Source organism: Hyperolius riggenbachi, chromosome 1, assembly GCF_040937935.1.
Source record: "Hyperolius riggenbachi isolate aHypRig1 chromosome 1, aHypRig1.pri, whole genome shotgun sequence".
In the NCBI taxonomy this organism is placed as follows: Eukaryota; Metazoa; Chordata; class Amphibia; order Anura; family Hyperoliidae; genus Hyperolius; species Hyperolius riggenbachi.
Window position 1 is genome coordinate 134,819,608 of NC_090646.1, and position 25,592 is coordinate 134,845,199.

General features: G+C 46.9%; 1 protein-coding gene across 1 annotated transcript in view; it reads right to left on the reverse strand.

The window, feature by feature from the left end:
• The window catches only part of LOC137561579 (uncharacterized), a 71,951-nt gene that overhangs the window by 39,142 nt on the left and 7,217 nt on the right, over window positions 1–25,592 (reverse strand). The window contains exons 3-4 of the mRNA XM_068272923.1: window positions 8,440–8,587; window positions 3,532–3,611 (exon numbers count right to left, since the gene is read on the reverse strand). Coding sequence (XP_068129024.1) covers window positions 3,532–3,611; window positions 8,440–8,587 — 228 coding nt within the window. The remainder of the gene's footprint in view (window positions 1–3,531; window positions 3,612–8,439; window positions 8,588–25,592) is intronic.

A 25,592-nucleotide genomic window follows, 5' to 3' on the forward strand; every position in this document is an offset into this window, starting at 1 on the left:
GGTGAAGACGGAGAGGAGCACAGTGTGTGTTCTTGTGGGCATGGTAAGAAGATGAACAAAACACTTCACAGTTGCTGCCACTTACAATCCAGTATGCCAGATACTGAAGCAGCCTCAGGGGGATACCTGCACACGATAGTTTCCATACCTCCCAACTTTTTGAGATAGGAAAGAGGGACACTTAAGCAACGCCTCTGCCATACCCCTAACCACGCCCCCACCACACCCCTACCCTTGCTTACCATAAAGATTTATAAGAAGAATCTGTTGTTTTAGAACCGCATTGGTCCTTTCTATCCTGGTTCATTTTCCTTCAGATTAACATTTGAATATAGGAAATATATCAATTTAAAGTAAACCTGAAGCAAAAATAAACTTATGATATAATGAATTGTATGTGTAGTACAGCTAAGAAATAGAACATTAGTAGCAAATAAAAGAGTCTCATATTATTTTCCAGTACGGGAAGAGTTAAGAGATTTCGGTTATCTATGCAAAAGAGCTTCTCTGAGCTCTTCCACCCAACTTGGGATGAAAACCTGTTTTCGGAAGCACTTAAACAACCATGAGGGCTCAAATCCACTAGAAGCCTTTTCTAAGCACTAGTGATTTGAAAAAGCTCTTCCTAATGCAATGCTATGGGGATTTTTTTTAAAGAATCACATAACTCAAGTGGATCACACCCATAGCATTACATCAGCAAAAGCTTTTCAGATCACAAAGCGTTCAGAAAAGCGCTCCTAGTGGGTTCTTGGCATGAAACATCCAGAAAGTTCAAAGGGTCATTAGTTCTGCTCTGTTTTATAGCTTAAACCAGGCACGGGCTTAACTTATTGAGGACTGCAGTGCTAAACCCCCCTAGTGACCAGGCCATTTTTAGTAAAATAGGCCACTGCAGCTTTAAAGGACTTACGAGGCCTGTTTGCTCCAAAAAAAAAAAATGTTAGATACCTGTGTCAGTTTGTGAGGCACGGAGGACGCCGTACGCGCCCTCCGTGCCGTTCTGCCGGGTCCCCGACGCTTAGTATCCCCCCACACGTCCCCCGACCAGGGCCGTGCGCAGTCCGCATAGCCGCAAGTGTGGCTAGGCAGCTCTAAGGCCAACCCCCCGATCCACGTAACCTGCTGTTTCCTGTAGCGTGGATCGGGGGGTTGGCCTTAGAGCTGCGCAGCCGCACTCGCGGCTATGCGGACTGTGCAGCCGCGGCCAGCTCCGGCGGCCATCTTTGTGAAGGCTGAAGAGCCTGACCTGGGCCGTGCGGTCAGGCGACATTCGGGGGGATACTGAGCGGCGGGGACCTGGCGGAACGGCACGGAGGGCGCGGACGTAGTCCTCCGTGCCTCACAAACTGACACAGGTATCTAACTTTTTTTATTTTTTTTTGAGCAAACAGGCCTCGTAAGTCCTTTAAAGCCAAGCTGTAGGGCCGCACAACACAGCACACAAGTGATTCCCCCCCCTCTCTTTTCGCTCCCCCCATGTTTATTTTATTTTTTTAATAAATATTTTTGTCAGTGTTTTTTAATAAAAAAACACTGTTTCTTTACATTTCCTCCCTCCCTCCCTCCCTCCCCACAGCCAGCCAATTACGGCGATCAGCTGTCATAGGCTTCAGCCTATGAGAGCCGATCGCTCTCTTGACCCCCAGGGTGACAGTCGTGTGACACAGCTGTCCCCAGTACAACGCTGCTGCCGATCGCAGCGCTGTACATGGAAATAGCCGGCGTGATCGCAATAGCCGCTCGGAGGCTGAAGGCGGGGCGGAGCTCCGCCCCCCAAGAAGGAAATGCGCGTGCAGCCTGTGCACGATCTCCTGCAAAACGGAGCCCCAGGACTTTACGCCAATCGGCGTTAGGTGGTCCTGGGGCTGCCGCCGCGGCCACGCCTGTCGGCGTGATGCAGTCGGCAAGAGGTTAAATTCGTCTTCGGGTGATCCAGATAGTTACTATCCGGATGTAACCCAGTAATGCTGTGCTGGCTGGGCGGGGGGGTCAAACTTACCCATTTGACGTCTTCTTTGCTCGTCCCTCAGCGCCTCCCACGATGCATTCCAATGCGCCGTCACGTGATTACAAACACTTCCTCCTTCAACCCGGAAGGAGGAAGTGTTTGTAATCACGTGACGGCGCATTGGAACGCATCGTAGGAGGTGCCGAGGGACGAGCAAAGAAGACGTCAGACGGGTAAAGTTGACCCCCCCGCCCAGCACGCACAGCATTACTGGGTGAAATCCGGATAGTAACTATCCGGATCACCCGAAGACGAATTTAAGCCCATGCCTGGTTTAAAATGCAAAGTGTGGTTTGCAAACTGCAAATGTGACAGCATGTTGCAATGTGAGTAAAAAAAGCTATATAACTGAAAATGAGACGTTTTTCTTTGCTACAAATGTTCTATTCCTTATCCATGCTACACATATAATTAATTATATCAAAAGCTTTTTTTTTTTTTTTACTTTAGGTAGGATGGGAAGTTTAGAGCCAATGAAACATATTTTCAGTAGAACAATACATATATTTACATAAATCTATGCATCAGTCTTGAAAGAAGGACAAATGAGAAAGAAAGATGGACTGGCTTCCAAAAGAGGGACTCTCCCTCCAAATGAGGGACAATTGGGAGTTATGAGATTCTAGGCCAGGACCACCTTAAATGGCTGCCTCGGCCACATTCCACATAGTGTGTGTGTGTGTGTGTGTGTATATGTGTGTGTGTGTGTGTGTGTGTGGTGTGTGTGTGTGTGTGTGTGTGTGTGTGTGTGTGTGTGTGTGTGTGTGTGTGTGTGTGTGTGTGTGTGTGTGTGTGTGTGTGTGTGTAGCTTTAGAGCTCAAACCCACTAGCAGCCTTTTCTAAGCGCTAGTGATTTGAAAAAAAAACTCTTGATAATTCAATGCTATGGGGGATTTTTATAAAATCACCTCGTTCAAGTGGGTTCACACCCATAGCATTACATTAGCAAGAGCTTTTCATATCTCAACAACGTCTTAATAACGGCTTAGTAACGTACTGCTAGTGGGTTCCAGGCCTAAAGGCTAATTCATAAACACACTGAACTAAACAAACATTTTTAAAAATGATAGTTGATGCATTGAAACTACTGTAACAGATTAGCCACAACATTATAAGTGCTACAAACTGGAGGAGTTCGTTTCTAATTGCGTTTCTAATTGTTTGTCTGCATGGTTACAGTTCCTAATTAAACTGAAGAGACATGACTGCACAGTGGTGTGGAGGACTTTAAGCTGACCACTGATGGGGGAAGTGCTTATCTCATCCAACATTTTCAGCCAGCACAATCATGTCTGTGGTGTTACAATTCCCTGGAAGGAATCATTAATCAAAAAATGTTGAAAGCCTTCTCTGATTCCTGTTGTTCCCCTGGAGAAACAATAGATGTAAGCAGTGATTTATTAGTTTTGTGTTATTTTTGTAACTTTCAGCACAAATAGGAATATCCGATCTATGCTTAAATAGAACCAAGACAGAGTTAAAGGGTAGGTATAGATAATACAACAAAAGACGTTTATTACCTGGGGCCTAGGCCTCGCTGGCCTGTGACTCGCCACTGCTCTGTGGGAAGCAGAGTATGATGTTCTGGGCAGGAGCGACCCTTAGATATAAAACACATGGATCAATATGTGAGTCAGAAGCCTGCAAAGAGTTACCGGTACATAAATGCACCACAAAACAGAACTATTTAATAAATGCCACCCCTTTTTATACAGTACTCATATATGTGTACATTTAAAAGGGGCGGATGGTAAAATGGTCGTGAGATATTCCTAATAGTAGAATACCAGTAATTTTACCAATATTCTACTATCCCACTCTGTAACCTAAAACTCATACCAACCTACATATGCCTAACACTAACCTCCCCTCTACCTACACCTTACACTAAGCTTCCCCCACCCACCTACACCTAACACTAACTAGTACCACCTTCACAGCACTCGGCTATAGTATAGCCAACAGCCACTGCTTTAACATAAAGGGTGGTGCCCCATATAGCTGAACCTTGGTGCCCAACGTAACCACCAGGGGCTCGACTATATTATAGGCAAGCACCCAATTTTGATTGCTAATGGAGCTGAATGGTCCCTCGCCACCAGTGCCAAATGATACTCAACTACACCTGTAGGACCCCCTCGATTATAAGGGCTGCTACCCCATAGTTACGCCAATGTTCACCACTCTTACAGAGTAAGCGCACATGCACAAGTACCGTCCGTCACCTGCAGGTAGTGAGGCTCACTCCCTCAGGGGACAGTTCAAGGCCAAGTGCAATACAGTCGCTATGACTCTTGCTATGGAGGAAGGTGGAGGGATAGTACATCGCAAGACAAGAAGAGAACAATGGGCTCAGCCTGTGGATCTCTTGGCAGTGTGTCAGGGCCGCCATACACATACTAGATTCTCAGGCTTCAGCTGAGAACCCTCTAGTGTGTGTGCAAAGCTCAACTTTTTTAGTTATAGCGAGTGAAGAAGAATCACAGGCAGCATACAAGTCCAGGCATTCCACTTACTTCAGCAAACTCTCTAGGCAACTGCCACTATTATTGTAGATGATAAAGGACTGCTGTTGTGAACATTTGTGCTACTGCACAGACAGCCATTTGGACAGGAGGACGGGGCCAGTTAGCCGGGTGGGCGTGTGCGCGGGCAGGCGGGTGCGCGGGCAGACGGGTGTGCGTGCGTGGCGGGTGCGCACGCATGCACACTGACATGCGGTGGTGGTGGTGAGAGACAGACGTAGAGCTGTTTTTAAACGGGCTTAGGTCTACTAGTATATACATTAAAAACATATATTTTTCCCAGAGTGAAATGCATTATAAATTACCTTTTTCCAGTGTTGCCATTATTTACAGTAAGTAGTACAAAATCTGTCAGATCTGAGGTTTTGGACTAGTCGAACTCCTCATGGGGAATTCTCAGTATTACCTTTATTCCTATATTCTTTGCAGAGGCACTCAATGGAAAGGACCTGTACAAAGATGCCACCCAAAAGATGCTTCCCGACTCGTTGGCACACTTTTTTGGCAGTTGGGCTGAGCAACTGCTATTCGGTAAATGCTTTTGTAAATACACACTTGAGAATTACCCATGAGGAGATGAACTAGTCTAAAACCTGTCAGATCTGTCTGGTTGTAATACCTACTGTAAGTGGCATTGGAAAAAGTAGACATAGGAAAAAAGTAAGTAATTTATTTTACTCTTAGAGAAATATACATTTTAGATGAATACATTTTACATTTTTCGCAATAGTTCTCCTTTAAGTGATTGCCTACCTGAAGGCGAGTGCTGTACTGTCTTCAAAACATCTGAGTTCTGTCTTTAAACATCTAGGTAAAATATGCTGATAACAAATAGTGTTGACAGCCCCTTTCATAGTTTAGGGATGATTGTTCAAGACTGGCCTTCTTTACCCTTTTTTGCAAGCTAGTTTTCTTCTCTATTGAAAATCTCACCATCCTCAAAGGTCCAGTGGCGGGATTGTGTACTGGTTAAAGGACACATCCAAGCAAATCAAAAATTAAAAAAATCCACTTACCTGGGGCTTCCTCCAACCCCTGCCAGCCGTTCAGTGCCCTTACTGCAGCTCCACTCACCGCTGGTGGTCCTGGGTCCCCTCTGGTGCAGGATTCCTACTGCGCCTGCGCGAGCGGCTCTCAGAGTCGCGCTCACGTCATCTGGCCTGTACAGCACAGGTGCAGAACTACTGCTCCTGCGCTGTACAGTCCAGATGACATCAGCGCGACCAGTGAACCGCACGCTGGAGCGCAGAGGAAGCCGACGCGGAAGGTGACCTGGCGAGGGCAGCTTCTCCACCGGAGGGGCCGGGAGCCACCGGAGCTGTGGCGAGGGCACAGGGCGGCTGCCAGGAGCTGGAAGAAGCCCCAGTTAAGTGGATTTTTTATTTTTAAATTCCTCGGATTTTCCCTTCAAGGGCTCTGCCTCTGACATAGGAGACCAGAGTTCAAATCTCACCTCAAAGTAAGCCAGCACCTATTCAGTGAGGAGACCTTGTGCAACACTCCCTATAACTGCTGCTGCCTACTGAGGGTGCCTTGGAGGCTGCTGCACTGGCATTTTTAGTCCACCAGGAGAAAAGCGCAATATAAATGTTCTGTGTCTTGTCTTACTCAGAGGTTGCTTAGTTTTTCTAAATCTTTGCACTGCTCAGTGTGCTGGACCGCACAATTCATTTTTCTGTGGATGTACACTGGCTGCTCTTCTGGGTAGCTTGACCAATGACCAGGGTCGGATTTGTACTCTTTACCACCCAAGGCCACTGTCACCAGCCGCCCCCCTTCAGTATAGGTAGCCAGATGACCCCTCTCCCTTCCCTCCAGTATAGGTAACCAGATGAACCCTCCCCCCCTTCCCTCTAGTATAGGTAGCCTGATGACTCCTCCAATATAGGTACCCAGATGACCCCTCCTCCCTTCCATCTAGTATAGGTAGCCTGATGATATCCCCCCCCCCCAGTATAGGTAGATTTATGTCCCCCTCCCCACTTCAGCATAAGTAGCCAGCTCGCCTTCACACTGCAGCAGCCATCTGTGTCACTTATTTCTCCACTTGACTCCAGTGCAGAAGGTTCCTCTTCCTTTCCATCTTCAATGCTGCTCAAGCCCACAGCTGCCGGTCACAATGCAAGCGTGCACAGAGAGCAAGGTGGCTGCTGCACAGGCGACTAGCAGCAGAGTACTGTGGTCAGACGCACGCCTTATCTCCCTGCATTGCAGCATTTGCAAGCTTGCTGTAACGATTTTGTGGAATTCTCTCCGTGATCAGCGCACAAGACGTGCGCTGACACCGCGGAAATCCTCCACAAGCGTATAATTTGCAGGAACCCAGCAAAAGGTGCAAAGCACCTGTAGAGGGAAATTACTGTCGGCAGGTGGAGCTGTGGAGTGCAGAGGAACAGCACGCCAGACTGGAATTGCACGAAGGGCAGAAACGCAGGGCAAGATAGCCCTGAAAGGGAGAGATCAAAGTGACAGAGGGTATGTGTGTTCACCAAACTAGTCGCCATCCTGCGACGATGAACACACAACCAGGAAGACAAAGCGAGAAGGCAATCGCCGGAGATGGCGATTGCTAACAGCGACACAAGACCGAATAAGCACAGATGAGGAATGTATGTTTGTCCACCAATCTAGCCGCCACCTGCGACGGTGGACACACAACAGAAGAAACCAAGTGAGAACGCAATCGCAAGAGAAGTGATTGCGGAAGAGAATGAGCACAGGGACAGATTGTATGTGTGTGCACCAAACTAGTCGCCAACCCGCGACGGTGCATACACAACAGCAGATATGAAGTAGGAACGCAATTGCGAGGGAGGCGATTGCCAGAGGAGACACAAGGCTACAGCAAGGCAGAACACGAGAGTAGCAAAGGCACAGCAAAACATACAATGAGGAGATACGGAAAATAACAAATGCTAGCTAAATGCGAACACCGCACTCATTCGCAACAGTGCACGCGTTTATGCGCGGTCTCCATGTGATAAGCACAATAGAGACAAGCACGCCTAACTAACCACCGACAGACAAACATGAAACAGAAGACGCGAGCGCTTGCTTAACGGTTACCTCACTGAGCCTCCAGCAAGCGTTCGTAGCAGACAAGACAGACACACGAAAACAGGAACAAGCGAGAGATAGGATCCACAGCACTAGCGAAAGAGGCTAGTGCGATCCAGGGAGACAGAAGGATCCACAGCACTAGCGCAAGGCGAGTGCGATCCAGGCAGACAGAACAGAAGGATCCACAGCACTAGCGCAAGAGGCTAGTGCGATCCAGGAAGACAGAACAGAAGGGGCTACCAGTAACAACCGCTGTTCAGGTTAGCACCCAGACACACAGAATGATTTCCTGTCGACCACCGCTGGGACAGGACAATTGCAACAGACAAACAAAACAGATAAGCAATCCTAACTGCACTAGGGAAACCTGCCTAGTGCAGTCCTAGGAATTACTCTAAGCTAATCTTCGAACAAAGAGCAAGGCTGACACTCTCTGGAGCGTTTCACAGGAACTAACCCTTATGACCAGCAACTTACTGTGGTAAACATAGCTCTTTAAAGAGCAAGCCCACAAAGGATGTGGCTAGGCAATCTGCATGACAAACATATGCAAATTCCTCAGCATCAAGCTGCACAACTGACAAAAGGACTCTCTTCCAGAGACCTGCAGAATGCAGACCTGAACAGTGGTCAAAAGGCTGCCTGCCTGCGCGGATCCTCACACTTGCAAATGCTGCACCAGTTTAGCTGGCTGCTTTGGTGCCCTTGCCCCTGTGGTGCCCTAGGTCATGGCCTAAATCATTTCAGTCACAGCTATGCCAGAATCTCCACTGAGAGACTAACAGTCTAGTGGACAACATATTGTAGATAACTTTATTATTGTATTTTGTTAGCAAGTCTTACTTCCCAGTGGATGAGCAGAGCCATCTCTTTTCTGAAGCAGAACAGGTGCAGTGGGAGGTCGGTTTATAGTCGCGCTGTAATTCCTGATGGTTCCAGGCACAGTAGATGGCCTGTCTGGAGTGAGTTGAACCACAATCTGGCATCTTCCCTAGGACAGGAACAAACTGTTTAATTCCAAAGCTTCAGTAGCTACCTTCTCCAAATAGCACTAAACATCACTTTTTTTTTACCATTTTATCTCTGCTGGATTTTTATTCTCTGTACTTGTTTGAGTCACCAGTGCACTGAATTATATGACTAATGCAGAAAAATGTGTAACCCTGTGTGTGTGTCATTGCAACAGACACACACACCAAGGGTTACAGATGCATTTACTTTTTGTGAAAGTGCTGCTGTAAAGGGAACCTGCAGGTGCTGTCAGGTGGAGCCCATGAGCAGGAAAGAAGAGAGAGAAGCTGGGCATGTGCAGGGAGGAAGTAACAGTTGAGTTTTACAGTTGAAGGCTAGTGAGGGGGAGGAGTCAAGTAGCCATGGAGACTGAGGTGATGAGGCAGCAAGAAAAAAAGTGTGTCACGATACTATACTGTACTGCAGCAAGAAATACGCTTGATTTGTGAGGAAATAGAGTAGAGACACGGGAAGAGACCAGCCATTGGTGAGACGGTCTGAGCAAGGCAGAGGCACAGACAAGTAAGCACTTACCGGAAACTGAACTAAGGAAGAGAAAAAGAGCTGCAGACATTACATGAGAGGAGAGAGACCACTCACAGCTACAGGCCAGTAAAGAGCAGCAATACTGGAGAGATAAGCCAGAAGAGAAACAGTAAGCAATAAGAAAGAAAGACAAGGATATTAAAATGTACCTGTAACAGAGAGAGATAACAGAAAACAGCAGAGACATTACAGTGACACAGAGACAACAGGACAGCAATGCATACAAGAGAGAGAGATAACAGTAAACAGCAGAGACATTACAGTGACACAGAGACAACAGGACAGCAATGCATACAAGAGTGACACAGAGCAACAAGTGACAGGATTACAGAAAAGGAGTGAAGACTGCAGTGCAGTGTCTGAAGAGATTGTGTGACAACAGCTGGCAGACAAAATACAGAGAATGCAGCGGTGCTTCTTATACATTAAGTGATCATTCACAATTATCAATTCAACATATTTGTCTCATCCTGGATGTTGCTAGGTAACCACCAGACATTTCTCTACTTTCCCTTCTGTCCTATGCAAGAATTCAGATCCACCTTAAAAAGACAGCAGTGAAGAAGTGACAAATAGCAGAGTGCTGTGTATGGAGAATTCTGGCAAGTAAATGCTAATAAACTGAATTACTTATATGGTTCCTGAACTAGCCCTGATCCTAACAGGCTGAAGATAAGAAGTTTATGAATGTTTTGTCACTAAACTATTTTTTTATCCATATCATTTAATACAAATATTTCTTAAAAAGAACTTGATTGGTGTCTGGAGGATTTCTTTACAGTTAAAGCATTACCTAAGTGCCTTAAAACTGGAAGATGGAGTCTCAGCCTACACTACCCACCAGAAATGATGCTTCAGCTACTCAGGCTGCAGGAGAATGGTCAGCAAGCTACACATCAGTATTGACCATGACTGCTATTGGGATGTTAGCTGCATACCTACCAAGGTTCAATGGTTATAATATGGCCCTGAGAGAGTGGAGTGAAAGAATAGAGAGTGCTGTGCAGGCTTATAAAGTGCCCATAGAGCTGCATATGGAAATAGCAGTTATAACTTTGGAGGGAGATGCTCAACGAACAGTAATTAATGCTAAATTGCCCACACCAGTATCGCTGAAACAAATTATCGAGGTATTGGAAGACATATATGGAGATCCTACAGAGCTGCATTTATGGAGAAAGAGATTTGTTGACAGAATTCAGAAGGATAACGAAAATATTCCTCAGTTCGCCAATGCCTTACAAGAAATAATGAGTGGACTACAGATAAAAGAGGAAAAGGAAAGAGGACAAACTACCACAGATTCTGCTGTGTGGCTGAGAGATCAGTTTATATGGGGATTAAGGAGCAACTTTATTAAAAGATCCTTAAAACAGAAAGTAGAATATTCTCCAAGTTTGAATTTCCGGACACTTCAAAGCTTAGCTATCAAGCTCAGTCAGGAGGAAGAAACCAATCAGCTGGGAACACTGCAACAAAACACCACTATGATTACTCATACAAATTCAGCAGTTGAATTCATAACCAATAATACTCAGGGGAAATTGAGAGAAATAAAAACAACACTCAAAGAACTAAGTGAAGAGTTAGCCAAAATGAAACAAAACATGGAGAAAACTGAACTCAGAACAGAACATTCAAGGTGGAGATATAGAAACACGGAGGAATCAGGATGTTGGATCTGTCACCATAGTGATCACACTGCAAGAGACTGTGGAAGAGGTTTTCAGAGAAAATCAAGGAATTCTGCAGTGGTGGTCCGCATGGCAGGACAAAAGATGAAGGCTTCAGAGAAATGGAAGGAAGATAAGCTAAAGAGAAAAAATAAGGTCATCGCAACCAAAGTTCTAGGCATTGTCAAATGGTTTCATGTGCGAAATGGATACGGATTTTTAAATCGGAATGACACCAAAGAAGATGTGTTTGTGCACTGGTCTGCCATGAAGAAGAACAACCCCAGGCATTATCTTTGCAGTCTAAGAGATGGAGATTTGGTTGAATTTGACGTTGTGGAAGGACGGAAAGGTACAGAAGCCGCTAATTTAACTGGCCCTGGTGGAACTCCAGTTCAAGGTAGCAAGGATGCAAGACGTTGGAGACCATATAAGCCTCAGGGACACTATGGTGATTATCACTTGAAGAGCTTCTTGTACAGCCAGAAACAAGGAGGAGCAAAATACCCTGTACAACCTACTTTATATGAAGAATTTAGACAGAGGTGTGATCCAGATTCATCTGTTCCTCAACCAGGAAGAACAACAAGTGATACTGAAAGTTTTCTGGAAGCTGGAACTAATGAAGGAAACAAAAGTAAGAATCCAGATGAACCTATTATTCATGCTCAGGGTAGAGCACCAGAAGATTTAGGCCATCAGAAGGCTGAAGACTGTGAAAGTAGTCGGATAAATAGAGAAATACCAGGACCTAGTCAGCAAGTAATGATTAACGACTTCTTAGTAGGAGATGAAGTATTACAACATAGAACAGATACTTCTCGAAGAAAGGAAGTGGAATTGTATTGGCAACCGATGCTACAACCTCAACGGCTCAAGCGTTCTAAACGGACACAGTGTTCATCGGAAACCATTCAGCTTACAAACGTCAAGGTAGCTCAAGGCAAAGAGTTTGAGAAGTCAGAGAAGGGAGAGCAAAGGTGCTCTACACAAACAGAACTAGACCACGAGTCAAAATGGAAAAATACTCAACATTCCCCACTTCCTGAACAGTTCGGATTATATGTAGACACTGTGACTTGGTTAAAAGAAAAATTGTAGGGACTACAATTTGAAAAAAAGGGGGTGAATGTAACCCTGTGTGTGTGTCATTGCAACAGACACACACACCAAGGGTTACAGATGCATTTACTTTTTGTGAAAGTGCTGCTGTAAAGGGAACCTGCAGGTGCTGTCAGGTGGAGCCCATGAGCAGGAAAGAAGAGAGAGAAGCTGGGCATGTGCAGGGAGGAAGTAACAGTTGAGTTTTACAGTTGAAGGCTAGTGAGGGGGAGGAGTCAAGTAGCCATGGAGACTGAGGTGATGAGGCAGCAAGAAAAAAAGTGTGTCACGATACTATACTGTACTGCAGCAAGAAATACGCTTGATTTGTGAGGAAATAGAGTAGAGACACGGGAAGAGACCAGCCATTGGTGAGACGGTCTGAGCAAGGCAGAGGCACAGACAAGTAAGCACTTACCGGAAACTGAACTAAGGAAGAGAAAAAGAGCTGCAGACATTACATGAGAGGAGAGAGACCACTCACAGCTACAGGCCAGTAAAGAGCAGCAATACTGGAGAGATAAGCCAGAAGAGAAACAGTAAGCAATAAGAAAGAAAGACAAGGATATTAAAATGTACCTGTAACAGAGAGAGATAACAGAAAACAGCAGAGACATTACAGTGACACAGAGACAACAGGACAGCAATGCATACAAGAGAGAGAGATAACAGTAAACAGCAGAGACATTACAGTGACACAGAGACAACAGGACAGCAATGCATACAAGAGTGACACAGAGCAACAAGTGACAGGATTACAGAAAAGGAGTGAAGACTGCACTTCCTCTAAGGAAGATGCAAGGATTAATGTAAATGTAAAGGAAGAGATATTACACCTGACTTTCACCAGTGATGATAATATAGATAGTCAAAGTTTCAGTTCAAGGAGTCCTAGATGTGAATAAATGTTTACAATTTCTCCAAGACTTCTCTACTTACTGGAAGTCCTACCAGAGCTGGGACAAGTTCCTCCAGCACCCAAGGCTGAGACACCAAAGTGCGCCCCCCCCCCCCATCCCTCCCACCCCAGCCATCACACATTGATTGCTATTAGACTAAGAGGCGCTCCATGGCCCCCCTCCTCCCCAACACTTTAATCTCTAGTTATCTGGCTTGCAGTCACTGCCATGTGTCCCCTTTTCTTATTTCTCTCTGCTTCAAACACAATAGGGGAATGATAGCTGAGTGAGTTGTGCGCCCCCCTCCTACACTGCACCCTGAGGCTGGAGCCTCTCTCGCCTCGCCCTGAGTCCTACAAATTGTGCAAATAGGGTAATGAATAAAAGAATGGGGTATTTAGAGGGATGTGTGCCAATGCACCATATTACTAAACAACTCTGGTTGTAATTCAAACAGGATACATGAACATTAGAGAAACATAAAATCAATTTACATTTTATTGCATTTCAGGCTGATTTTAAACTGGATTTGTGGAGATATGAGGCTTCCTATGACCCTGCGTCATGGTGCCGTGACAGGGTCATATGCATAGACCCGCCCCCGGCTAGTGACTTACTGCCTCCTGGGCAGGTAGTACGTCACTGGGATTTCCGTTGGTCTGGGCGTGCATGCCTCACCGCACCGCGCTCCCATCGTGCACACTGCCTGCGTCACACATTGACTTGCATTACTGCATGATCCATGTGGTAAGTGCAGGTTCGTGTGGTAATGTGCTGAACAGGGGAGGACTGGCCCAGGGGGACGGGGGGCAATTGCCCCCCGGGCCGCCCGAATCTTAAGTAATTAGGGCCACATACCACAGGTGACAGGTTCGCAGTGGGGATCGCAACCTCGCGCGATATTTCCCGGCAAGTTGAAGTATCCAATCAGAGAAGGGGCTGAGGCGGCCGGCCGTGGTGTGCCCTTGTGCGTGGCTGCGCCTGCGGTGGATGTGAGCGGCACAAGGACACAAATAGCTTAGGTCCTCTCCGGCCCAGTGGGTTGACCATGCTTGACTCCGCCCCCCGCCTTAAGCCATTGCCGCCCGCAATGTGCTGCTGTGCCTGCGGTGTCATCGGAGTGAGCTGTCTCACTCTTCAGCTTTCTGTGCTGGGGGGGCTGGGGGCCTGGAGCTGCGGCTACGAGTGGCTGGCTGGCTGTCCTGGCTGGAGGAGTCGGACACTCTGGGGGCTGGGAGTCGGAGATGCCACCAATAGCTGCTTGCTGCTGTGGAGGAGGAGGAGGTGTAGGACTGAGGAGACAGGAGGATAGAGGAGGTCGGGTCCAGGTCGCCAGAGGAGAAGGTGGTTTTTATAAATTTTGTTTCTGTACTTCTTCTCCCTTCTTGTCACTGAGTTACTCACACTTTGCTGCCTGCCTGCTACTGCTGTCAAATTCAATTCTCTGCCCAGGCCAGTGCCCTCTGAGTTTTTTTTTTTTGTGTGATAATCATCCCCATTCTGACCCTGGCCTGAGGGGGGACGTTTTTTCTTCTTGTGGTGTGATTGGCGGCAGGGGAGGGGGAGGCAGGCAGTTAGGCACTGTCAAACAGGTAGTTGGAGGGGGGGGGGGTAGGTGTCAGACAAGTAGTTTGTATGGTGGGTGGGCAGGAGTGGGGTTAGGCATCACCAGGTAGGTAGGTTTGTGTGTGTGTGTGTGGGGGGGGGGGAGGTTGTTTAAAGGAGTTATCAGGCATTTTTGATGAAATAAGTGCTACTTACCCGGGGCTTCCTCCAGCCCCACGCTCCCAGCATGTCCCTCGCCGCAGCTCTGTAGTCAGCCATTCGCTGCCGCTGCCTCCCAGTCCCCGGCGATGGCACCAGTCCGACCTGGATGTCGGCCTGTACTGCGCCTGTGCAAGCAGCACTGTCAATCACCGCCACGTGGACCGGAGTGTACTGCGCAGGCGCAGTAGTTCTGCGTCTGCACAGTACGCTCTGGTCCATGTGGCGGTGATTGACAGCACCGCTCGCACAGGCGCAGTCGGCCTGACATCATCGCCGGGGGCTGGGAGGCAGTGAACAGCTGACTGCAGAGCTGCGGCAAGGGACATGCTGGGAGCTTGGGGCTGGACGAGCCCTGGGTAAGTAGCACTTATTTTCATTAAAAAAAAAAAGCCTGATAACTCCTTTAAGGTTAGGCATCAGACACAGACAGGTAGATTGTGCGGAGAAATGGGGTTAGGCATCAGGTACATTGTGTGTGTGTGTGTGTGTGTGTGCGTGTGTGTGTGTGTGCGTGTGTGTGTGTGTGTGTGTGTGTGTGTGTCAGGGGCTGTTAGTCATCACAATTTGAAGATTTGCACACAAGAAAGATATGGCTTTGGGCTGGGGATGCCGTGACACGGGCCTCTAGTTTGTGTTGTCCCCCCAGGCCAAAAGGTCCCAGTCCTCCCCTGGTGCTGAAGCCTTTGCGTCAGCATTGCGGCGGTTTGTATACTTCCGTTGTACCACATCTGGTGTGAGCTGTTCAAGTATCAATAGATTTGCATCTCCCTTGCAACGAACCGTGGCGGGGGAGAGTACCGCAAAGCGATGCACCGCAATTGATGTGCAAGGGACCTCAAGGGTAATTTTATTATTTAATGTTATTAAAAATGAAAGGGCACATGAATTTACCCAAAATGTAATAACTCAGACATATTTAAGTAAAGTGTGTGTGCCCAGGATGAAACATTTTGACAAAAATATGACTTCAAATAAAAGTCAGCAATGGAATCTAACATGTGGTTTGCACTCGAGGCTACCTTTAAGATCAACAGTGCAATTGGTAGAAAACAAAGAAGCTTGTGCAAAGCAATGGCTGAACAAAGCAATTTTGTGTTCACGAACATTACCACAAACGTTACAGCGAATGTTAGCGAACCGATCGTTCGCAGCGAGCCCCATTGAGTTTAATGGCAGGGGAGCTTCTGAAACCTCCAGGGGATCTCTGCAGTCACAATTTCTTTAAAAAAAAAGGTGTACAAAAACCCAGACAGTAGCATGGCAGAGTTGGATCCGCAAAAATTACATTTTTTCATGCGTAAATGCCAAAAATCACACATAGTTTCTAGATTTTTCAGATAAAGATCTTAGGAATAGCATCCGTGGTTATTATTGTTATATGCAGCCACTTTAGCAGAGACCAGAAATGCATGTCAGTGCAAATTTATGTATTACATTTTGAAACTTTTTGTGACTTTAAATTTCAACTTTTCAAGTATTTCAACTCAACGTGCCAACTTGCCAATGACTTTCTCTCTACCCCCACACTGTCCTTCCTGTCTGAGGTAAAAGAATGCCAGTCCTCAGAGAGGCCTGAAATATGTGTCATTCCTAATTTAGGTATTTTTAAAAATTGTATGTCATTAAAATGTTACATTTCAAATAGGTCATGTCAACTGGTCTACAACATTGTTGCATCCACTGTATGAGATGCCTGAAAAATTGGTGTTGCGAAAAACTCCACTTTAGAGCCACACCATCCTTCCTGCCCAACGGAAAAGAACGCCAGTGTAACGATCGGTGTCAGCACACAGAGAGAATCTGATTGTTGATGATCTGCAGAATCATCAACAATACAGATGTATACCTGATTATGGATGATCTGCAGAATAACCAATAATGCAAGTATGACTAACCTCTGGACACCTAATGAGTTAATGTGTTTGATGAACTGTAGGCTATCTCCCAAGGAGCGGGAGATATAAGTGGCTCGGCCAAGAACCACCTGAGGGGGAGGTGGCCCTGGGCAGTGCAGAAACTATCTCTTTGATAGTGAGGACCTGGTAACCAGGGATAACAGTATTAGATGGTGAACTGTAATGCAGCCAGAGGAAGTGACCACTGGCTGCTAACAGGCCGGACTCTCTGAGGAGCGGGAGTCCTGGTTGCAGCTGACACCTGGTGGAATGGTATCACTGCTAGTACTGATAGACTGAGCACTCAGGGAGAGTGACAGCTAGGGTGGTCGGGCAGGCCAGGTCGGCAACACACGAGCAGATGAGGTACAGAGACAGAAGACTGATTCAGTAACCGGGTACAGGCAGGGTCTGGCAACAGATAGACAGATATGCAGAGGTACCGAATCAGAAAGCAAGAGAAAGGTCGACAGAGCAAATAGTCATAACATATAAATATAACAAAGTCCTAGACTGGGGCGTGAGCGCCTTGATCTCGACACCCGGGAACTAGTCTAGAGTATAACACAGTAATGACACAGTGTCCCTAAGCTTGGGTGTGAGGTCCTTGGTCACAACACCCTGGAACTGGTCTAAAGTATAACACAACAATGACACAGTATTCCTAAGCTTGGGTGTGAGGTCCTTGGTCACAACACCCTGGAACTGGTGTAAAGTATAACACAAGCGTAATCTGGCTAAGTGTGAATTCCCAGGTCCTCCTGGTTCTAACACACTGTGGGATCTGACTGGTCTGAGTGCTCACACGTCAGTATTCGCAATGGCAGACAACCAGCAACTGACAGGCAAGAAGTATATATAGTGCAGCGCTCCTCAGCGCCGCCCAGCCCCACTCAGCCAATCACCCACTGCGCTGGGATCAGCTGATCGTCCTGATCAGCCGATCCCTCTCCTATTGTCATAAAAATCCTGCCTCCTAGCGCGCGCACGTAGCTCTCCATCTGTGCGCACTACTAGGCTCAGACACACCAGACGCATGCTGCTGTGCGGAAACCGCCGGTCTGAACGCGGAGACAGCCGCCCTGCTGCCAGACCACGCGGCGGTGTCTCCGCAATCCATTACAGTACCCCCCCCCCCTAGGAGTGGACTCCGGACACTTCCCACCAGGCTTCCCAGGATGTGAGTCATGAAATTCTTTCTTTAATTCCTCTGCATGCATGCGACAATCTGGCACCCAAGTTCTTTCCTCCACACCATATCCTTTCCAGTGGACCAGATACTGTACGGAATTCTGCACTAAGCGAGAGTCCAGAATTTTTTCAATCTCATATTCTGGTTGGTCATCAACCAACACAGGGGGAAGGGGGGGGGGAGGAATCCACGTGCACCGCTGGCTTCAATAGAGACACATGGAATGATCTCACACCTCTCATGCTGGCTGGGAGATCAATCGCATAAGTGACATTATTAATTTTCTTGGACACTGGAAATGGTCCTCTAAATCTAGGACCCAGTTTGGGTGACAGCTGCTTCAAGGCCAAATGCCGAGTGGATACCCACACCAAATCTCCTGGAGAGAACTTCCACTCTATGGACCGCCTTTTAGCTGCCTGTTTTTTCTGGGTTTGGAAAGCTTTCCCCAGGTTCCTCTTAACCATTCCCCATATCTCCTTTAACCTCCCTGGTGGTTTATTTATTTTGCCAGGGAGGCTGCAATGTGGTTTTTTTTTAATAAAAAAAAAAATATTTCATGCAGCCAACTGAAAGTTGGCTGCATGAAAGCCCACTAGAGGGCGCTCCTGATCCGTACTTTCGATCGCCTCCGGCAATCGAAAGTAACAAGATAGGCCGCAATGAGCGGCCTATCTTGTTTCGCTTTCCTCGTCGCCATGGCGACGAGCGGAGTGACGTCATGGACGTCAGTCGACGTCCTGACGTCAGAGCCGCCCGATCCAGCCCCTAGCGCCGGCCGGAACTGTTTGTTCCGGCTGCGCTGGGCTCGGGCGGCTGGGGGGACCCTCTTTCGCCGCTGCACGCGGCGGATCGCCGCGGAGCGGCGGCGATCGGGCAGCACACGCGGCTGGCAAAGTGCCAGCTGCGTGTGCTGCTTTTTTCAGAACTGAAATCGGCCCAGCAGGGCCTGAGCGGCGACCTCCGGCGGCATACCCCGAGCTCAGCTCGGGATTACCGCCAAGGAGGTTAAGGCTCTCTGCCAATCCTCCAGAGCCGGGAATGGTGTAGATGCCACCGGCAATGGAGCAAACTTAGGTGATCTTCCCGAGACTACCTGGAATGGGGAAAATCCTGAAGAGGAGCTTTTCAGGTTGTTGGGCGCAAATTCTGCGAACGGCAAAAATTTTACCCAATTGGATTGCGCATCTGCAACATAACATCTGAGAAACTGTTCTAAGGATTGGTTAACTCTCTCGGTCTGGCCATTGGTCTGTGGGTGGTAGCCTGATGAGAATGCAAGGTCCATATCCAGCTGATAGAAAAAGGTTCTCCAAAACTTAGAAACAAATTGGACTCCCCGATCTGACACTATATTTTCCGGAATGCCATGCAGCCGGAAAATGTGCTGGATGAAGAGATCAGCCAACTCCTGGGCCGAGGGGAGTCCTTTCAAAGGAACAAATTGAGCCATCTTACTGAATCTGTCCACTACCACCCAAATGACCGTCTTGCCCTCAGACCTGGGGAGTTCACCCACAAAATCCATGGACACATGGGTCCATGGTTCACTTGGGACTGGCAAGAGTTGTAAGGTACCAACAGGGGCCTGACGAGAGGGTTTACTCCTAGCACACACTGCACACTCTCTTACAAACTGCTTACAATCTGTTGCCAATGTAGGCCACCAAGCGCATCTGGCCAGTAAATCCTGAGTTCTGGTGGCCCCGGGATGACCAGCATTCTTGTGGGAATGAAACAGTTGCAAAAGTTGTAGACGGAAAGGCAGTGGCACAAACATGACCCCATCAGGCTTTCCCTCAGGAACATCCTGTTGGTAAGGACTCAGAGTGACTGTCCAATCCTTCCAGGTCTCAGTGGCTGCCAGAACTACCTTCTGAGGCAGAATGGTCTCAGGGGCTGAGGGCTGTACTGTCTCGGGCTCGAAACACCTGGCCTTGATGTTTTTACTACCAGGGGTATACGTAATTACAAATCTGAATCTTGCAAAAAATAGGGACCACCGGGCCTGACGGGGGCTAAGTCTTTTGGCGCCCTCTATGTACTCCAAATTCTTATGATCTGTGTAAACTGTGATAGTGTGTTCTGCACCTTCTAGCCAGTGTCGCCATTCCTCAAAAGCTAATTTGATGGCTAAAAGCTCCCGATTGCCTATGTCGTAGTTTTTCTCTGCGGGTGAAATCCTACGAGAAAAGTAGGCACATGGGTGGAGTTTGCCCTGCAAGCCTGATCTCTGAGACAATACAGCTCCCACCCCCACCACTGCAGCATCAACCTCCACGATAAAGGGAAAGGTGACATCAACATGTCTCAATATAGGTGCGGAACAGAACAGTTTTTTCAGTGTAGAAAAAGCAGCATGGGCCTCTGCTGACCAGTGGTGAGTATCAGCCCCTTTCTTGGTGAGACTGGTGAGGGGAGACTATAGTAGAGTACCCCTTTATGAACCTCCTGTGGTAGTTGGCAAAACCCAGAAATCTCTGGAGTGCCTTCAGTCCTACAGGCTGAGGCCACTCCAGGACAGCAGAAACCTTCCCTGGATCCATAGAGAGGCCAGATGTAGAGATAATGTACCCCAAGAAGGCAACTGAGGTCACTTCGAAGAGGCATTGCTCCAGTTTGGCATAAAGCAGATTCTGTCTTAACTTCTCTAGAACAAACTTAACATGCTTGCGGTGTTCCGAGAGATTGGATGAAAAAATCAGTATATCGTCCAGATAGACCAAGACGAACTTCCCCAACACCTCCCTGAATACCTCATTAATCAACTCCTGGAAGACGGCCGGAGCATTACACAACCCGAAGGGCATCACCAGATACTCGTAATGCCCGTCGGGCGTGTTAAAGGCCGTCTTCCATTCGTCACCATCCCTAATACGAACTAGGTTGTAAGCACCTCTCAGATCTAGCTTTGAGAAAATCTTGCCGTTGGTAACCTGGATGAATAAATCGTCAATCAAGGGTAAAGGATAACGATTTTTCACTGTGATCTTGTTTAAGCCTCGATAATCAATGCAGGGACGAAGGCCTCCATCTTTTTTTTTTTTACAAAAAAGAATCCTGCCCCTGCTGGTGAACGAGAGGGACGGATGAACCCCTTAGCCAAGTTTTCTCTGATGTATTCCTGCATAGCTAGTTTCTCAGGCCCAGACAGATTATAAAGGCGACCCCTGGGAGGCATACAACCAGATCTCAAATCGATGGGACAGTCGAAGGTACGGTGGGGGGGAAGTTTATCTGCTGATTTGGGACAGAACACGTCAGCAAATTCTGCGTATTGTTTTGGCACACCTTCAATCTGAATCTTGGTGTTCCCCATAGTTACTTTCGCTAAACAATGATGATAACAATGGGTAGACCAGCTTGTTAGCTGACCTGAAACCCAATCTATCTGAGGGGAGTGAAGTTGTAACCATGGCATGCCAAGAATGACGGTGGAGGTTGCCATACGCAGGACCAGAAATTGCAGATTCTCCTTATGTAGCACCCCAACACTGAACCTCAAATTCGGGGTTCGGGACAGAGGATGTCTACTCTGCAGAGGAGAGTCATCTACAGCAGTGACCAAAACCTGTTGGTCTAATAGGAGTATAGGAATCCCCAAATTTTTAGCAAACTCGTAATCTATAAAGTTAGCTGCTGAACCAGGGTCTACGAAAGCCTCAGTGGTAACAGTCTGGCCCTCCCATGTGACAGAACAGGGAAGGAGCAAACCATTGTTGTTTAGAAGTAAAGACTGCGCGCCTAGGGTATTACCTCTGACTACACCTAGGCGGCAGAGTTTCCTGACTTCTTGGGACAATTCTGCACCTTATGACCCTCCTCTGCACAGTATAAACAGAGCTGTTCTGTTTTCCTGCGATACCTCTCCACCCGTGTCAATTTGGACTGTCCAATTTGCATTGGTTCTGGCGGAGGTGAGACAGGTGGAGGAGAGGCATAGGAGACATATCTTACAGTGTTCTTACCGCGGGTTTGTTTCTGATACCGTAAACGGCGGTCAACCCATACTGCTAAAGCGATTGCCTCATCAATAGTTTTTGGTTCAGGGTGTCCCAACATCAAATCCGAGACTGCGTCTGACAACCCTGATAGAAAACAGTCTACCAGTGCAAAAGACCCCCACCTAGCTGACACAGACCACTTCCTGAATTCAGCTGCATAGACTTCTACCGGATCCTTGTCTTGACGCAAGGTCTTAAGCTTCCGCTCAGCAGTGGAGGCAATGTCCGGATCATCATAAATTATGGCCATGGCCTTAAAAAATTATTCAACTGACGTTAAAGCCTCATGCCCTACCTGCAGGCTATATGCCCAAGTCTGAGAATCTCCTGACAGAAGGGTCTTAATAAATGTAATTCTCTGTGCCTCAGTTCCTGATGAATGTGGTCTCAGTTCAAAATACGACATTACTCGATTTTTAAAATTCTGAAAGTTAGATCTATGACCAGAAAACCTTTCGGGTACAGACATGCGTAAGTCTGTAACTGGAGGAGATCGCACTGTGTTTACAGCAGTCTGAAGGACATGTATGGACCCAGACAATGCTGTGATCTGGGTCTGATTACCGTCCAGCACCCTGATGAAATTTTCCACCGAGGTGGTGAGTGCATCAAGACGGCTGTTAAGTGCGTCCATTTTGTTTTTCAGGTCTGCCGTTCTGTAATGTTCGGTGTCAGCACACAGAGAGAATCTGATTGTTGATGATCTGCAGAATCATCAACAATACAGATGTATACCTGATTATGGATGATCTGCAGAATCACCAATAATGCAAGTATGACTAACCTCTGGACACCTAATAATTTAATGTGTTTGATGAATTGTAGGAGGAGCGGGAGATATAAGTGGCTCGGCCAAGAACCACCTGAGGGGGAGGTGGCCCTGGGCAGTGCAGCAACTATCTCTTTGATAGTGAGGACCTGGTAACCAGGGATAACAGTATTAGATGGTGAACTGTACTGCAGCCAGAGGAAGTGACTACTGGCTGCTAACAGGCCGGACTCTCTGAGGAGCGGGAGTCCTGGTTGTAGCTGACACCTGGTGGAATGGCATCACTGCTAGTACTGATAGACTGAGCACTCAGGGAGAGTGACAGCTAGGGTGGTCGGGCAGGCCAGGTCGGCAACACACGAGCAGATGAGGTACAGAGACAGAAGACCGATTCGGTAACCGGGTACAGGCAGGGTCTGGCAACAGATAGACAGATATGCAGAGGTACCGAATCAGAAAGCAAGAGAAAGGTCGACAGAGCAAATAGTCATAACATATAAATATAACAAAGTCCTAGACTGGGGCGTGAGCGCCTTGATCTCGACACCCGGGAACTAGTCTAGAGTATAACACAGTAATGACACAGTGTCCCTAAGCTTGGGTGTGAGGTCCTTGGTCACAACACCCTGGAACTGGTCTAAAGTATAACACAGCAATGACACAGAATTCCTAAGCTTGGGTGTGAGGTCCTTGGTCACAACACCCTGGAACTGGTCTAAAGTATAACACAAGCGTAATCTGGCTAAGTGTGAATTCCCAGGTCCTCCTGGTTCTAACACACTGTGGGATCTGACTGGTCTGAGTGCTCACACGTCAGTATTCGCAATGGCAGACAACAAGCAACTGACAGGCAAGAAGTATATATAGTGCAGCGCTCCTCAGCGCCGCCCAGCCCCACTCAGCCAATCACCCACTGCGCTGGGATCAGCTGATCGTCCTGATCAGCTGATCCCTCTCCTATTGTCATAAAAATCCTGCCTCCTAGCGCGCGCACGTAGATCTCCATCTGTGTGCACTACTAGGCTCAGACACACCAGACGCATGCTGCTGTGCGGAAACCGCCGGTCTGAACGCGGAGACAGCCGCCCTGCTGCCAGACCACGCGGCGGTGTCTCCGCAATCCATTACAGCCAGTCCACAGAGAGCCCTGAAACGTGTGTCAGTCCAAATTTATGTGTTACATTTTTAAAAATTGTAGGTCATCTAAATTTCAAATATGTCAGCTTGTGTTAGTGGTTTACAACATTTGCATCCACTGTATGAGAGGCCTGATATATCAGACATTGTATATTAACATTTTAATGTTTTACTCATTTTTCAATTAAAACTGTCAAGTAAGAGAGATTCTTAACTTCATTATTGCCTTTTTGGCTTCCTTCTAAACTGTTTAACACAGGAGAATAGAGGTTTAAATTAGCTTTTGCAGCCTGAGAGTTACTCTTTAAGTAGGAATAAATGACATAATGGGTTGTGCTGAAGGTGGTGCAGGATAGCTGTCCCTGTGGCCAAGGCATGAATGAGGCCTGGTGTAACAGGCAAAGTTATTACCTTTAGCATAAGTTATTTCATTGAAAAAATGTATATTACTACTGACATGCAGAGGTGTCATCAAAACTGAAGTGTTTAGCTCTTCCTGTACTGGAAAACAACATGAGACTTTTTTCTTTGCTACTAATGTTCTATTTGTTATCTGTACTACACATACAATTCATTGTCACCACTTCCAGCAGCTGCACAGCACAATATCACAAATACAGCCTATCTAGTCTGTGGTCAGGATGAGTATTCAAAAGGACAATTGTTGGTCCCTAGCTGGTGCACTACAAGTAGCAGAGCACCTAGGAAGCCGCTACATGGCAAAATATCACAATACAGTTATCTAACACTGTACCTATATCTTCAGCAGCAGCTCCTCCCCCTACACTGAATACAGGCAGAGTGAAAATGGCCGCTGGGATCATGCTTTATATGGGGGAGTGGCCTGGGTGGTGTTCCTGTCTCATTGGCCGTCCTGTCCTATGTGAGTTCAGGGTGAAGGGTAAAAAAATGGCTCCATGGGAAAGAATAGGGATGTCACAAACAGCCTGTATAGTTCAGATAAGATGCGAAGGGTGACTGTTCACTGCGAACTGTTTACCCGGCGAATGGTTCTGCCATCCCTAACCCTTCAGTCACTCTGGAATCATCTGATCCAAACTGTTAAACGTCAGGTCAACTGCAATCAGTTACTGTGCTTTACATGTACGGTAGGTCTGCTCTATAAAATAATTGTTTGAGATTCAACATGCAATGCAAAGATCATATAAAACATCAAAGATCAAATCATAAAACATGCACAGATCATGCAACATGAAATATACAAAGTATGAAAATCTATTACAAATTGGTTCGTTTTTTCATGTAAGTTTACATACATACTTTTCTTGAGTTTTAGGTAAAAAGGGAGAAAAAGATATACTGTACATATTGCAAAGACCAAGGTTCAATGATCACTGAAGCTTTTCCAGCATCAATGTATGTGGGTGCTGCTGCTGTCAGGAGATGCAGAAACTCTCCTGTTAGTCCATATATTTAGAAATACAATTATTCTTTGCTCATGTATAAACTGTCAGCAATTCCCATATGTATCTGCACCTTGGACACGAAAAGGTCAAATCACCAGATTTTTTTTTTAATACAGCCGTGATCTTCTTCCCCAAATGTACTGCTTTAAATGTTAATTTAGTGTAAGCAATAACTAGGTGGAAGGGGAAGTTTATCTCAGCTGTCCTCACCCTTCATTCTCATACTAGCATCAGTAGTTAACCTATCCCTCCCAGAAGCCTACCCGGGAAATATAACGCCTATGGTGCACCACATACACTTGTTATGGTTGCCTGTTTTTTGGCTTGTGATCTTGCCAAAGTTACTTTTTTCTTATTCTCTCTCTGTACTCTATTGTAACACTAACCTTTCCCTCTTTTATCACCAAACACTCCAACCCTAACCTTCCCCTCTGCACTCCTCACACTAACCTTTCCCCTCACCATTAGAGTTAATTAGTTTGAGCACCGGATACAGATTAAGACTATACAGGTCTCTAGGAAGGCCAATTAGTTGTTGCCCACTCCTTTTCCTCGTCATCCCTGTTTATTGGTCA